Below are 12,965 nucleotides of genomic sequence, written 5' to 3' on the forward strand. Positions count from 1 at the left end.
ACTTTAGTTAGAATGTTGTCAGGTAGGAAATATAATGTAATGAACATCCTTCCTTGTGTATAGCATCTTTCATGATGAATATTTGCATGCTGCCATTATTACCAGTGAAATCGGGGATACTATGAATCTTCTTAAGAAGGTTCAATAAATTTAGCTCAAAGAAGCTGAGTTGGTCAGTATTTAACTTATGCATTGCTGCCAACTCTCATGATTATATAAAAAATCTCATAGAACTTAATGTTTTTCTTGAAACTCCAGCTCATGGAATCAAGTGATAATGGAAGAATTTTAGCTTTCATTTAAATAAGTAAAAGTAAGTTTCTGGCTCTCAATGTTGTGGAGAAAAGCTTGAAAATATGAACTGAATGTATCCTAACAGCTCAGAAAGCAGAAGACAAATAAAAACAATCCATCATTTTTTTAAAAATCCAATTATTTTAAAGCCAATCTCATGTTTTTTAAGCAGATTAATAATTTCTGAATGCTTTAGGTTGGCAATACTGTTTTTCGTCCCACTAGAAATGTATGAACCAATTCAAATGAAATAACAAATACCATTAGCCCAATTCCTGAAATAATCCCAACCAGAACTTCTCTGAGGTTTGATTTAAAAAAACCAAACAAGTGTTTTTTAAATTTGTATGCATTTGCTCCTCTGCATTTCAGCCAAAAGAGAAAATACCAAAATACACCGTTGGTTGCAGGCCTGGTTGAAACCAAAAAGGAATTTCATGCAGTTGGAATAAACATTGTAACTCTATCATCCTTCTTTGAAGGAAACCTTCCAAACTTGTGAGGTCCACCCAGACCTAACCATCACTGAAAAACAACTGCAGGAGCAGCAGTGATGCATTCTAACAGCAATTGCATCTAGTACTCTTCTGCCAGGATGATCTCTGTGACAGGAGGAAGTGAACTTGGGGAAATAAAGGAGACAAAATCTTTCTCTCAGCTGGATTTAATGATACAGGGTAAAATTTTCAAAAGTGCCTAAGTACCATTTTCAAAAGTGATTTAGGCACTTACGAGCCCTAGTCCCATTGATTTGCAATGAAATTTAGATCTTAAGTGTCTAAATCACTTTTGAAAGTGAGATTTAGGATCCTAAGTCACTTGGGTGCTTTTGAAAATTTTACCAACACTCCTCTTATAACAGAGGTGGGAAAACTATGGCCCATGGGCCACATCTGGCCCGCGGAACCGTCCTGCCCAGCCCCTGAGCTCCCGGCTGGGGAGGCTAGCCCCTGGCCCCTCCCCTGCTGTCCCCCTCCCCCTCAGCCTCACCTCATGTTGCCGTGCCGCCAGCGCTCTGGGCGGCGCAGCTGTCTCCAGCCACTCTGAGCAGCATGGTAAGGAGGTGCAGGGTGGGGGGTTGGATAAGGGGCAGGGGATCCCGGGGGATTGGATGGGGGGGCGTTCAGGGAACGGGGCGGTTGGATAGGCGTGGGAGTCCGGGGGGGGCGCTTGTCAGGGGGCAGGGGTGTGCATAGGGGTCGGGGCAGTAAAGGAGCAGGTGGGGTACCGGGGGGGGGGGGTGGTTGGGGCAGGGGTCCTGGAAGGGGGAAGTTAGCGGACAAGGAGTGGGGGGGGGTTGGATGGGTTGGGAGTTCTGAGGGGGGCAGTCAGGGGGCAGATGGGGGCAGGGGCCAGGCTGTTTGGGGAGGCACAGCCTTCCTTACCCGGCCCTCCATATAGTTTCGCAACCCCGATGTGACCCTTGGGCCAAAAAGTTTGCCCACTGCTGTCTTGTCACATCTGGATGCTTCTCCCCAGATGACAAATCCCCTTCCTATATATATGCTGTTAGTGAGTATTCTCTTTCTTGAACTGAAAGCAGAATATATTTTTATATTATGAATTTTTTAAAGGACATAGGGCCAAAGTCATCCCTGAGATAATTCCACTGATTTCAGTGATTTATCCCAGGGATTAATTTGGCCCATTGTCTTTTTGGTTCTATGTAGCTTGTTAGCAACTTGTCATCTGCACTTTGTCTAGGGGAGCTATATCCTTGAGAAAATCAGTGGACACGGCGAGCATGTTCATTATAGTGCTACTGATCCCAACAGAGTGGTTCTTTTTTTATGTAGTTACACAAAATGGCACAGTCTGATATTCTGTGGCATTTGGGTGTAACTGAAGCCTGCTACATTTTTTTGGCTGTTAGGGACTTGCATTAGGACTTCAGTCTGTACGTGCCTTATTGTAGAAACCTGCTAAGCCTTCATGGCCAGCATCTATGAAAACAAAAATGTGGTGACTAAAGGTTGTAACAATTAAATGAGACATTTTACAGCTATGGGATTTTGGTAACTGAAAATCTGAAATGCACTGATAATTTCATTATAATTAGCAGCATAAATAACAATGCTCCTTTGCTCTTGTTTTTCAGCTTCGAGTTTTCAAGTTGGCAAAATCTTGGCCAACACTGAATATGCTGATAAAGATTATTGGTAATTCAGTGGGGGCTTTGGGAAATTTGACATTGGTGCTGGCCATCATTGTCTTCATTTTCGCTGTGGTTGGTATGCAGCTGTTTGGTAAAAGCTACAAAGAATGTGTCTGCAAGATCTCCAATGACTGTGAACTTCCACGCTGGCACATGCATGACTTCTTCCACTCTTTCTTGATTGTATTCCGAGTACTATGTGGAGAATGGATAGAGACTATGTGGGATTGTATGGAGGTTGCGGGGCAAGCCATGTGCCTTATTGTTTTCATGATGGTCATGGTGATTGGAAACCTAGTGGTATGTACCTTATCTATTTTGCAACAAATGATACCTTATGTGATAAAATAGGCTTTTAATTTTAACTGAGGTGAACTAACGGGAGTTAAGGGCCAACTTTTTAAAATTTAAACTATCCAAATTCATCTACTATTTTAATCAAAACGGACATGTTAATATCATAATTCAACCTGGAATGTGAATTGATGGCTTTGTGAACACTGTTTCACACATTTCTTATTGATTTATATATAGCAGCCTATACTAGGAATACTCCGTCTGTACGGTATGTTTAGTGTACGTGTATGTCAGGACAGCTGGGTGACTGGCTGTAGCTTGAGCAGGAGCACGAGCTGGAGCAGGAGTAGTCTGTCATTACATCAGGTAGCAGGGAGCATCCCCAACAGGGTAGTGACACTGAGCAGACTGGAGTTGCTACTTTCATTAGGATCCTATATGCCTGCCGTGGGGTCACCTGGTTAGACACTTGTTTGTGGATTGGCTAGACCATTAGGGCATGTAAGTAATTATCACAAATGACTCAGGCTCCGAGCACTCAGAACACACAGGCTCAGGGATAAACTCTTTAGGCTCAGAACTCTCAACACAATACATTATGCTGTATCAGTATGTATTTCTGTAGCATTTATTGAATATTATTTTTCTGATTGTCATATTTATTTAAATAGTAAAGGTCAACAGTTTGCAAAGTATTCAGCCTAAGAAGCTGGGTAGATGTATGGTGGAGGAGGGGAGGAAGAAATTATCCCATCCCCGTGTTGCAGAAGGACTGCAGAACTGCCTCCTAATGGATGGAGTAGCCTCTGTGAGTCCTATATAGCTCCCCTTCAGGGCAGAGGGTGGGTCTACTGCCACCCCTCTCTCAGTCTCTCTACACTAGGAATAATGGCCTTTAGGTAGTTTGATATTACTGCTAATCGTGAAGTAAAAGTTATGTCATTAAACATGCCATAAAGTAATTACTGTCATCACTTAAATAATAAGACATCCAACTGTGTTTTCTCCTTACTGTCTTTTAGGTACTCAATCTCTTTCTGGCTTTACTGCTGAGCTCATTTAGTTCAGACAACCTTGCGGCTACAGATGATGATAATGAAATGAACAATCTCCAAATTGCAGTGGCAAGGATTCAGAAGGGAATAGATTATGTGAAAAGAAAAGCACGTGAATTCATCCAAAAAGCCTTTGTTAGAAAGCAGAAAGCTTTAGATGAAATCAAGCCTCTTGAAGATCTAAACAACAAAAAAGACAGCTGCATTTCCAACCATACTGTCATAGAAATAGGTAAAGACCTTAACTATCTTAAAGATGGGAATGGAACTACCAGTGGCGTAGGCAGCAGCGTGGAAAAATATGTCGTCGATGAAAGTGATTATATGTCATTCATAAACAATCCAAGCCTCACTGTGACAGTACCAATTGCTGTTGGGGAATCAGATTTTGAAAATTTAAATACAGAAGAGTTTAGCAGCGAGTCAGATCTAGAGGAAAGCAAAGAGGTAGGACTATTTTATATTTATCAAGATGAGTTGTGATTTTATATTCCATTTTAGCATTGATTTATCTAAGTTTGATTCCTTTATAGTACCATATACAACCTTGTAATAGTATATAAGAAACTTGATGGAAGGTTGCAAGTTTCAAATGTGAAAGATGTAGAATATTCTATTTATTGTGACAATACAGACACTTTGGACACTTTTTGAAAATTAAGATTAATTTCTATTTTTCATTTTTATTTTATCAAGACAATTCAATAATTGCAAAAGGTGGCAATTTTCTAGCCCACAAAATTGAAGTACTCAATTTATGCATAGAACCAGTATAGAACATGCAACAGTTATGCAAATTTCCCCACACTTGCCCCACCAGTGCCTTAGTATTTCAACTGGATTCTGGAGGGTCTACTTATAGAAATAACAGTCTCCATTCCTGTTCAATCATTGACCTCTTTCAGACTGTCAAAAAGAGTGCCAATGATGACTATGGCTTTTTTCAGAATATAGCACTTGGATTCTGTACTATGACCATCAACCCATTTCATGAACACCACTGAAGTGCCATCAGATGGTAACAACCACCAGTTAGGGCTAGATCTAAACCAGTGACCTAGAGGTAACACAGTCTGGAAGCTTTTTATCCCAACATCAATCAACTTCACACAGCCACCCATCTTTATCGTGCAAGTGTTGAGGCATTTGAATCCAATAACTTTCCCTGCCACAGATTAAAATTTAAGCCACAAGTGTCCATGTATGAGCCTCTCATTCCTGAGTCTGAGGGTATGTGTAATATTTAATAGCTCACCCTGAGTTCCTTTTTCCCACTGGCTGTGTCAAATCTGGAGCCACTTTTTCCAGTTTCTCTAGAGAAGTTCCTTTACTGTCACATTTTACAAATATATTTTTGTTTAAAAATTGTTAAGAAGAGTGCTTAGTTTGTACTTTATTGTTGAAATTGTGGCTCAATATAGAGCAGAGCAGGAAAAGTGGTTTAATAGACCTCGAACATTGTAAGGTTTATTATTATCCCTCTAAGCGTCCTACATGTCCTAAGTGCAAACATAGGACATATATCTGTTGAACTATTCTATTCCATTCTAATCTGCACTAAAGAAGAAAAAGAAACATTCCCCCTCAACCACCTTCTAAGAGATCTGGTTGGTGCATCATTCCATGATGATCTATTTCAGAGCTTTCACTGCTTCCAGAGGATCAGCCAAGTTTACTACTAAGCTTATCAAAGTCTTTCTAACACTGAGAGACTCAGTAATGGTCACATGATAGCAGTGACATAGGTTCTTTCTCTTCCTCTACCTAAATCATGTAGTTTCTTGGTGTAATCCTGCTCCTTGAGCCATCTGTTTTTCCATGTTTCCAGACATTTTCCCTGAAATAAGATTATCAAAATCCTCTTCAGCTTACACCTAACAAACTATAGATGCGATCGATATGCTCTATTAGAATTTTGGGGAGAAAGGATCATTGTATGGTTCAAACTCATGACTGAGTCAGAAGACATGGGTTTTGTTCTTTGCAAACTTTCTGTGTTATCCTGAAGAAGTCACTTAATCTGTCTGTTTCTTCATCTGTAAAGTAGGAGTAATAATTATATAAATTACAGTGGTGTTGTCAAGCTAAATTTATTAATTTGTGTAAAACACATAGAACTTTCCATATGAGGAATTAAATAGGACATCAAAATACTACCATTGTATTATAACATATTTGTGTGTATTGAGTATAATTGTCTTTGATGCATTAGGTGTTAGATACTATTGTATGAATGATGATAAAGAAAATTCTGTGAACATCAATACTCTGAGATGGTGACTTGTCCTACTAAGACCAGGACCATGTACTTAGTAGTGCATTTATAAGCCCCCATCTCTCTCTCTCCACTTCTTATTCTGAGCTCCCACCCAAATCCAAATAATTTTGTGTAAATACCAGATTGGGGTCCACAGATTAATGGAGGGGCTTTCCTTTTGCCTTTCACTGTTTATGCTTCTTGCTGAAAGCACTTGTTTAGACGTGTCTCAGGCATCCACTTTTGCTTTCCTAGTCTGTCCTTTGTCCCCAGGATGGATTCCCAAGCACAGGACTCTGAAGATCCCTCATGCTCCCACCAGATTCTCTTTTTTTAATCTTCCTTTCTGGATCTTTTCCTACAATATGAATTAAACTTAAATAAACAGGCATTAACATCTATCTTCTCTTGGGAAATCGTGTCTGGGATTAGATCTATATATGCTTTTCCTTTATTCCTCTAGGGCTTGAGGCTGCCAGGCGCTGAGCACCTCCAACTCATCTTTAAGCACAAAGTTAAAGCACTTGTTTAAGTGATTTGCTGGATTGGGAACAGAGTGCTCAGCACCTTGCAGGATCAAGCCCTTAATAACAAGGGCTGTACACAAGATAAGACAGGGCAAAGCATCCTAACATCCTTTTCGTGGGCTTGTCTCCATTGACAGCTCCTGTAGACAACTTCATCTAAGCCCATTAATAACCTTCAAATACATCCACAAGTATTACATTAACATCAGCACAACATCTTTTTGTCTTTTCATCTAGACCATTTGTTGATCCTTCGGAAGTCATGTGTTCCCTTTAATCACGTCTAATGAGTTTTGGTTAAACTAAGAAAGGCATCCACTCATAAGATTTTCTTCTACATTGTAAAGTAATCAAGGTTCTTGGCAAGATGCAGTAGTAAAAAGTTTCCCTGGTGGATTCATTAATCACTTAAATTGTACACGGTCTCCTCTCTTTATTCTTCTCAGGTTTATAAGTCTTATTAAACTGTATTTCTCCTCTCAGACTAAAAGTGTTAGGCATTTCAGCTTCATCCTGTAAAGCAGAAGATTGCTCTGTGTTCATGAATTATTTAGTAGGTAATTTTCCTCATTTAAAATCTCCAGCATCTAGGTGTTTCCTTAACCTGGTATTTAGCAAACTGTAAGCCTCTGCAGAAATGTCCTTTGTATTAGCTCTCCTTCAAGATAGTTGTTCTCAGTCATTGATATTACTACTTCTGGAAGGTTAGTGAACTACAGGTTCTGATGGTTAACTCCATTTCCTAGGGATAATGAAGTTCTATGTCCTTATCTTAAAGTGGTGTTAAGCTTTTGTGAGACAAGGTGAATGAGGTAATATCTTTTATTGGACCAACTTCTTCAGAAGAGCTCTGGGTAGCTTGAAAGCTTGTCTCTTTCACCAACAGAAGTTGAACCAATAAGAGATATTACCTCACTCACCTTGTCTTTCTATCCTGGGTACAGAGTAGCAGAATGCATCCGATGAAGTGAGCTGTAGCTCACGAAAGCGTATGCTCAAATAAATTTGTTAGTCTCTAAGGTGCCACAAGTACTCCTTTTCTTTTTATTCTGGGTACAGTAACACTTAATTTTGATATAATTGCTGGAGGGATCATTCTCTAGGGATCAAATCATGGGACGGTTGGTAAGCACGGGTTCTAGGTTCTATTCCCAGCTCTTTCATTGAGTCACTCTATATCCCTGGGCAGGTCATTCAGACTCTCTCCAGTTTTTCCATCTGTAGGATGGGTATAATGCTTCCTATTTCACAGGAGTATTGTAAGGTATTATTTACTAATGATTACCAAGCACCTTCAGATCCTCAGATGAAAGGCATTATAGATGTGTAAATTATTCTTAACAATTATGTTTTGCCAGTCTTTTCCTTTCATCCTCATTCAGGGTTTGTGTTGTTTTCTATGGCGTTATATTTAGAGGGCAGTAAGTATCCATTTGGATATAACTAGGACGTTTCATAAACCTCTTCTCTTACATTTCTGGGGGAACAACACTAATCTTTGAAAACAATGAACAGAATTCTTACCCGTGTAAATGGGTACAACTCTGTTACAATCAATAGAGTTGGGCCCACTGACATTAGATATGAATTTCTCTCAGTAACTCAGGTACTAAAATCTGCTACATGCTTGAGATTTTAATAGAAAGGATTAATGCTCTTATACTCTGCAGACACGTTGCTGAAAGTAATTTGGAACTTGTAATTAGAATAGACTGCAATTTTAAGGTTATAGGTTATAAAAAATTAATCTAGGGAATAGTTCTGTAAATATTTTTATTACTCTGATGTGGTTCAACTTGATATGCTGAAATATTGTTAAATGTTTCTATTTTGTTTACAATGGGACACAAGTTTCCCACTAGCATTTTCCTACTTAGTAGTAAGCTTCAGTTTCCTGTTGCAAGATAAAGTCAGTTTCCAGGTGTCAAACTGCTAGCCTAGAAATCAATCCTGATTGTAAATTTCAAAACTGTTAATGGTTCCTTAGATTAATGTGGTTCTGAGGTATATATCAGACCTTTTTATGATATTTTGCAAAGGACATAGTGTTGCAAATATAATTGTTCAGAAATTTTCTCAGTGGCACATATCATGCTGCCATGCAGGTAGGAATGGTAACGTCAGAGAAATGACGCTTTCAGTACTCATCAGAGGGAGGACTGTTGTTAATACTGTGGCAGCCCCTGCCAGTCAATTTGGAAAGAAAAGAATTATCCAATTAAATCTAGTTCATGCTCCTCTCTGGATGATTCTGCTCTACTGTGAGCTCTATTATAGGAAGAATGAGGACATTTCTGCTAAGATGAATTTGTGGTCAGAAAAGTGACTAAAAATGACATCTTTGTTCAATACATTCCCTCTATTTTCATGTCAAGCTCACCCCACCCTTTTTTTGTATTTTCCCGTAAATGACTCTGCAAAACAAAATATCCTGCTCCATTGAAGTTGATGGGAAAACTCCGCATTGATTTCAGTGGGGCCAAGATTTCACTCCTGCTGTTTTACGGTTAAGTTACTGGTCATAGCCACACTATATGTAGAAATTGTAATGCATCATGAAGCCAAGAATGTAGAGCCCTTAGAACTCCCTGTTTTGGGCCAACTGCCTGTTATTTTCCCCAAAGGCCTTACTGTGTGTTTAATGTACCACAAGATAGCCAGCCGATGTGTATGTGCACCTGTGGGTAGGGCAGAGAGCTGATATGCCATTTTTTAGATGGGGCAACCAGAATTGCATGCAGTGGCATTATATTTTCTGTTTTATTATCTATCCTTTTCCTAATGGTTCCTAAAATTCTGTTAGCTTTTTTGGCTGCTGGTGCACATTAAGTAGATGTTTTCAGAGAACTGTTTGGAATAACTCCAAGAACTCTTTCTTGCATGGGAACAGCTAAATTAGACCCCATCGTCTTATATCTATAGTTGGGATTATGTTTTCCAACATGCATTACTTTCCATTTATCAACATTGAATTTCATCTGCCATTTTGTTGCCCAGGCAGACACCCAGTGTTGTCAGATTCCTTTGTAACTCTTTGCAGTCTGCTTTGGACCTAACTATCTTGAGTAATTTGTTATCGTCTGCAAACTTTGCCACTTCACTGTTTACCAATTTCAGATCATTTATAAATATGTTAAAAAGCATTGCTCTTAGTACAGATCTGTGGGTGATCCCGCTATTTACATTTCTCCACTGTGAAAACTGTCCATTTATTCCTATCCTGTGTTTGCCATCTTTTCAAGACCTTCCCTCTTATCCCATGACTGCTTACTTTGTTTAAGAGCTTTTGGTGAGGGACCTTGTCAAAGGGTTTCTGAAAGTCCAAATATACTATATCCACTGGATCACCCTTGTCCACATGTTTGTTGACCTCCTCAGAAAATTTCAGTAGATTAGTGAGGCATGATTTCTCTTTGCAAAAGCTGTGTTGACTCTTCCCCAGCATATCATGTTCATCTATGTGTCTGATAATCCTGTTCTTTACTATGGTTTCAACCAATTTGCCTGGTATTCAAGTTAGGCTTACTGGCCTGTAGTTGCCAGGATCACCTCTGGAACCTTTTTTAAAACTGGCATCACTTTAGTTATCTGGTGTAGAAGCTGATTTAAGCAACAGGTTACATACCACAGTTAGTAGTTCTGCAATTTCACATTTGAATTCCTTCGGAACTCTTGGGTGAATATCATCTGGTCCTGGTTACTTATTATTGTTTAATTTATTAATTTGTTCCACCACCTCCTCTACTGACACCTCAATCTAGGACAGTTTCCCAGATTTGTCACCTAAAAAGAATGGCTCAGATGTAGGAATCTCCCTTACATCCATCCTCTGCAGTGAAGACTGATGCAAAGAATTCATTTAGCTTCTTTGAGTACTCCTTTAGCACCTTGATCATCCAATGGCCCCACTGACTGTTTGGTAGTCTTCCTGATTCTGATAAACTTAAAAAGTTTTTGCTGTTAGTTTTTATGTCTGTTACTAGTTTCGCTTCTAATTCGTTGTTGGCCTGCCAAATTATACTTTTACACTTGACTTGCCAGAGTTTATTCTACTTTCTATTTTCCTCAGTAGGATTTGCCCTCCAATTTTTAAAAGATGTCTTTTTGTTTCTAATTTCCTCTTTTACTCTGTTATTTAGCCACAGATTGCATGGCTTTCCCATGCAAATATGGCAATTAACATATATGGGCCTACTAGTATGAGTAAGAAGTACTCACATCAATGATGGTTTCCAGAATTGGACCCCAGCTTACTATCACATAACATATTGGTGCTCTGGCTCAATCCAGCACCCAATGAATACAAAAGGAATTTTTTCATTCCTTTGTTGAACATTGGCTCAGATTTTAGACAATCTGGCAATGGGTGCCATAGAAATACTGATCCATTAGATTTCCCTCCAAAGTGTAGGTTTCAGGATAATAATTTTATCAAAAATATTCATCTGATATTTTAAAAATTCTTAATACAGATGGAGGCATTTTCTAGAGCTATTGTAATCATGTTATAATGTATTTTTTATTTTAATCAGGATTCAGAGGTCTAAAAAGCATTTATTATTTTACACTCTTACATTTCATTATATGTCTCTGAATGTACTTAAAATAAATGTTTGAAGTCTTTAATCAGTCAATATGTATAAGAGTTTCCAGAGCAGAAAAGCAGAGATACTTGGTATCTTGAACTTCATTTCCTACAATTCTTACTTCTCACAGGCGTAAAATCAAGCTGGATCAATCAAGAATGCAGCTCTGGTGCTTTTTTAACCAGGCAGAGCAACGTATCACCACTTTTACACAGGTTACCTCAACAAGTTATAAATATATATAATTATATAAATATATTTTCTAATGGATATTGACTGGCCTGCATGCTACTCAGCTATGTTTCTTGCCCATCCATTGCAATATAGTAGAAACATTCAAACTGCTCTTTGCTGAGTCATGTGACTCACATCACTGCATGGTCAGGCAAGATTGGCACCCCCCAGTATCTTTATGAATCAGATCCTGACTTATCTATGAACTTTTTAATGATATTCTAACACATGTTTGAAGTGCATGCTATGTAAGTTTTCCAGCTTTGATGATAAAGTTTTGGGATTTAGTTTAACTAAGGTATAAGAGGGACCAAGTAGAATATTGTTTCTCATAAACATAAAAAGGAACCTTTTTAATAAGCCCAGGAGTATGTTATATTGATAATAGAAAGCTGCTTGATGTTTTGGAATTTTCTTATGCTATTATATTTTAGTTTTTAATTAAGGTAATTTGCAAATTCAAATAACCATCCACTTGTGTGTAATTTTGTTTATATTTTTTATCTTCAGAAATATTTGTTGTTTTCTAAATCTTGTATAGGCAATTTAATTATTATGGACTATATCATGCAGTAACAGAAGCACCATATAGCATAACATTTAAATTTAATTTACCCAATCAAAGTATGTTACCATCATCTGGGAAAACAGCTTACACAAAACTGATATTCTGCCAATCAAACATTTGGAAACCAGTTCTATACTCAATTACGCACATACCCATATCAAAGTCTGGGATTGCAGAGAGGGAGCTGAGAGCAAAATCTAACCCATTTTGATCATTGTGGAGCCTTTTAATTTATACAATGAAGACACCCATCCTAAAAATTGGCAAAAAAAAAAAATCTGAAAGTGATAAAACTGTCTGTTGTGAGGAAGCTGAACATATTTCCATCTTAGAATCACAAGTAAAATGAAAATTCTAATCAGCAAGGTATTATTGACTTTGAATCAAGGGATGTCCTCTTTTGTTCTGTCCTCCATCTCACCCATTCAACATTACCATGCTATTTATTATGTCACGAAGCAATATGATGCTGTAGTCAATCTGGAACAGCACAAAACGCACTGTAAATGTGGACATTGACTGAATTTAGAGGTGGTGAAATTTGTGTGGTGAATAACTTATTTTACAACAGTCTGATTTTACAATGATTCATTATAATTGTTTAATAAATATTTTGTGTAAAAAAAAAAAAATTCAACCCTATGGATTGTTCACAGATTGGTCACAGAATATTGGTATTTTGTAATTCCACACTATGTGATCAGTCAATTAATCACAAGATATTGTTTCTGCTCCCAATTAGATTATCTAAACTTGATAAACAGAAGCCCCTTTCTCTGTTAGAGAATTAGCCATGAACATTCATGTTGGATTTTGCAAATTAAACAGTTTTTTAAAGAAGCCTTTAGAGTACTTCCAGTGTGAATGCTTTTGTACGTATTTGAACTGCCCAGCCATAGTCAATATCTACTAATTTGCTTTTAGTTGTGATCTCCCATTTCTTTGAACTGACAGAATTGTTATGCCATGGTATATTGGGGTTATAAAGAATG

General features: G+C 38.1%; 1 protein-coding gene across 5 annotated transcripts in view; it reads left to right on the forward strand.

The window, feature by feature from the left end:
• Positions 1-12,965, forward strand: part of LOC141995930 (sodium channel protein type 2 subunit alpha) — a 124,718-nt gene that overhangs the window by 72,434 nt on the left and 39,319 nt on the right. For all 5 annotated transcript variants that reach the window (XM_074967468.1, XM_074967466.1, XM_074967469.1 and 2 more), the window contains 2 exons: positions 2,393-2,749; positions 3,769-4,248. In XM_074967468.1, coding sequence (XP_074823569.1) covers positions 2,393-2,749; positions 3,769-4,248 — 837 coding nt within the window. The remainder of the gene's footprint in view (positions 1-2,392; positions 2,750-3,768; positions 4,249-12,965) is intronic.

The sequence above is a fragment of the Natator depressus genome, chromosome 11 (assembly GCF_965152275.1).
Source record: "Natator depressus isolate rNatDep1 chromosome 11, rNatDep2.hap1, whole genome shotgun sequence".
Lineage (NCBI taxonomy): Eukaryota > Metazoa > Chordata > Testudines > Cheloniidae > Natator > Natator depressus.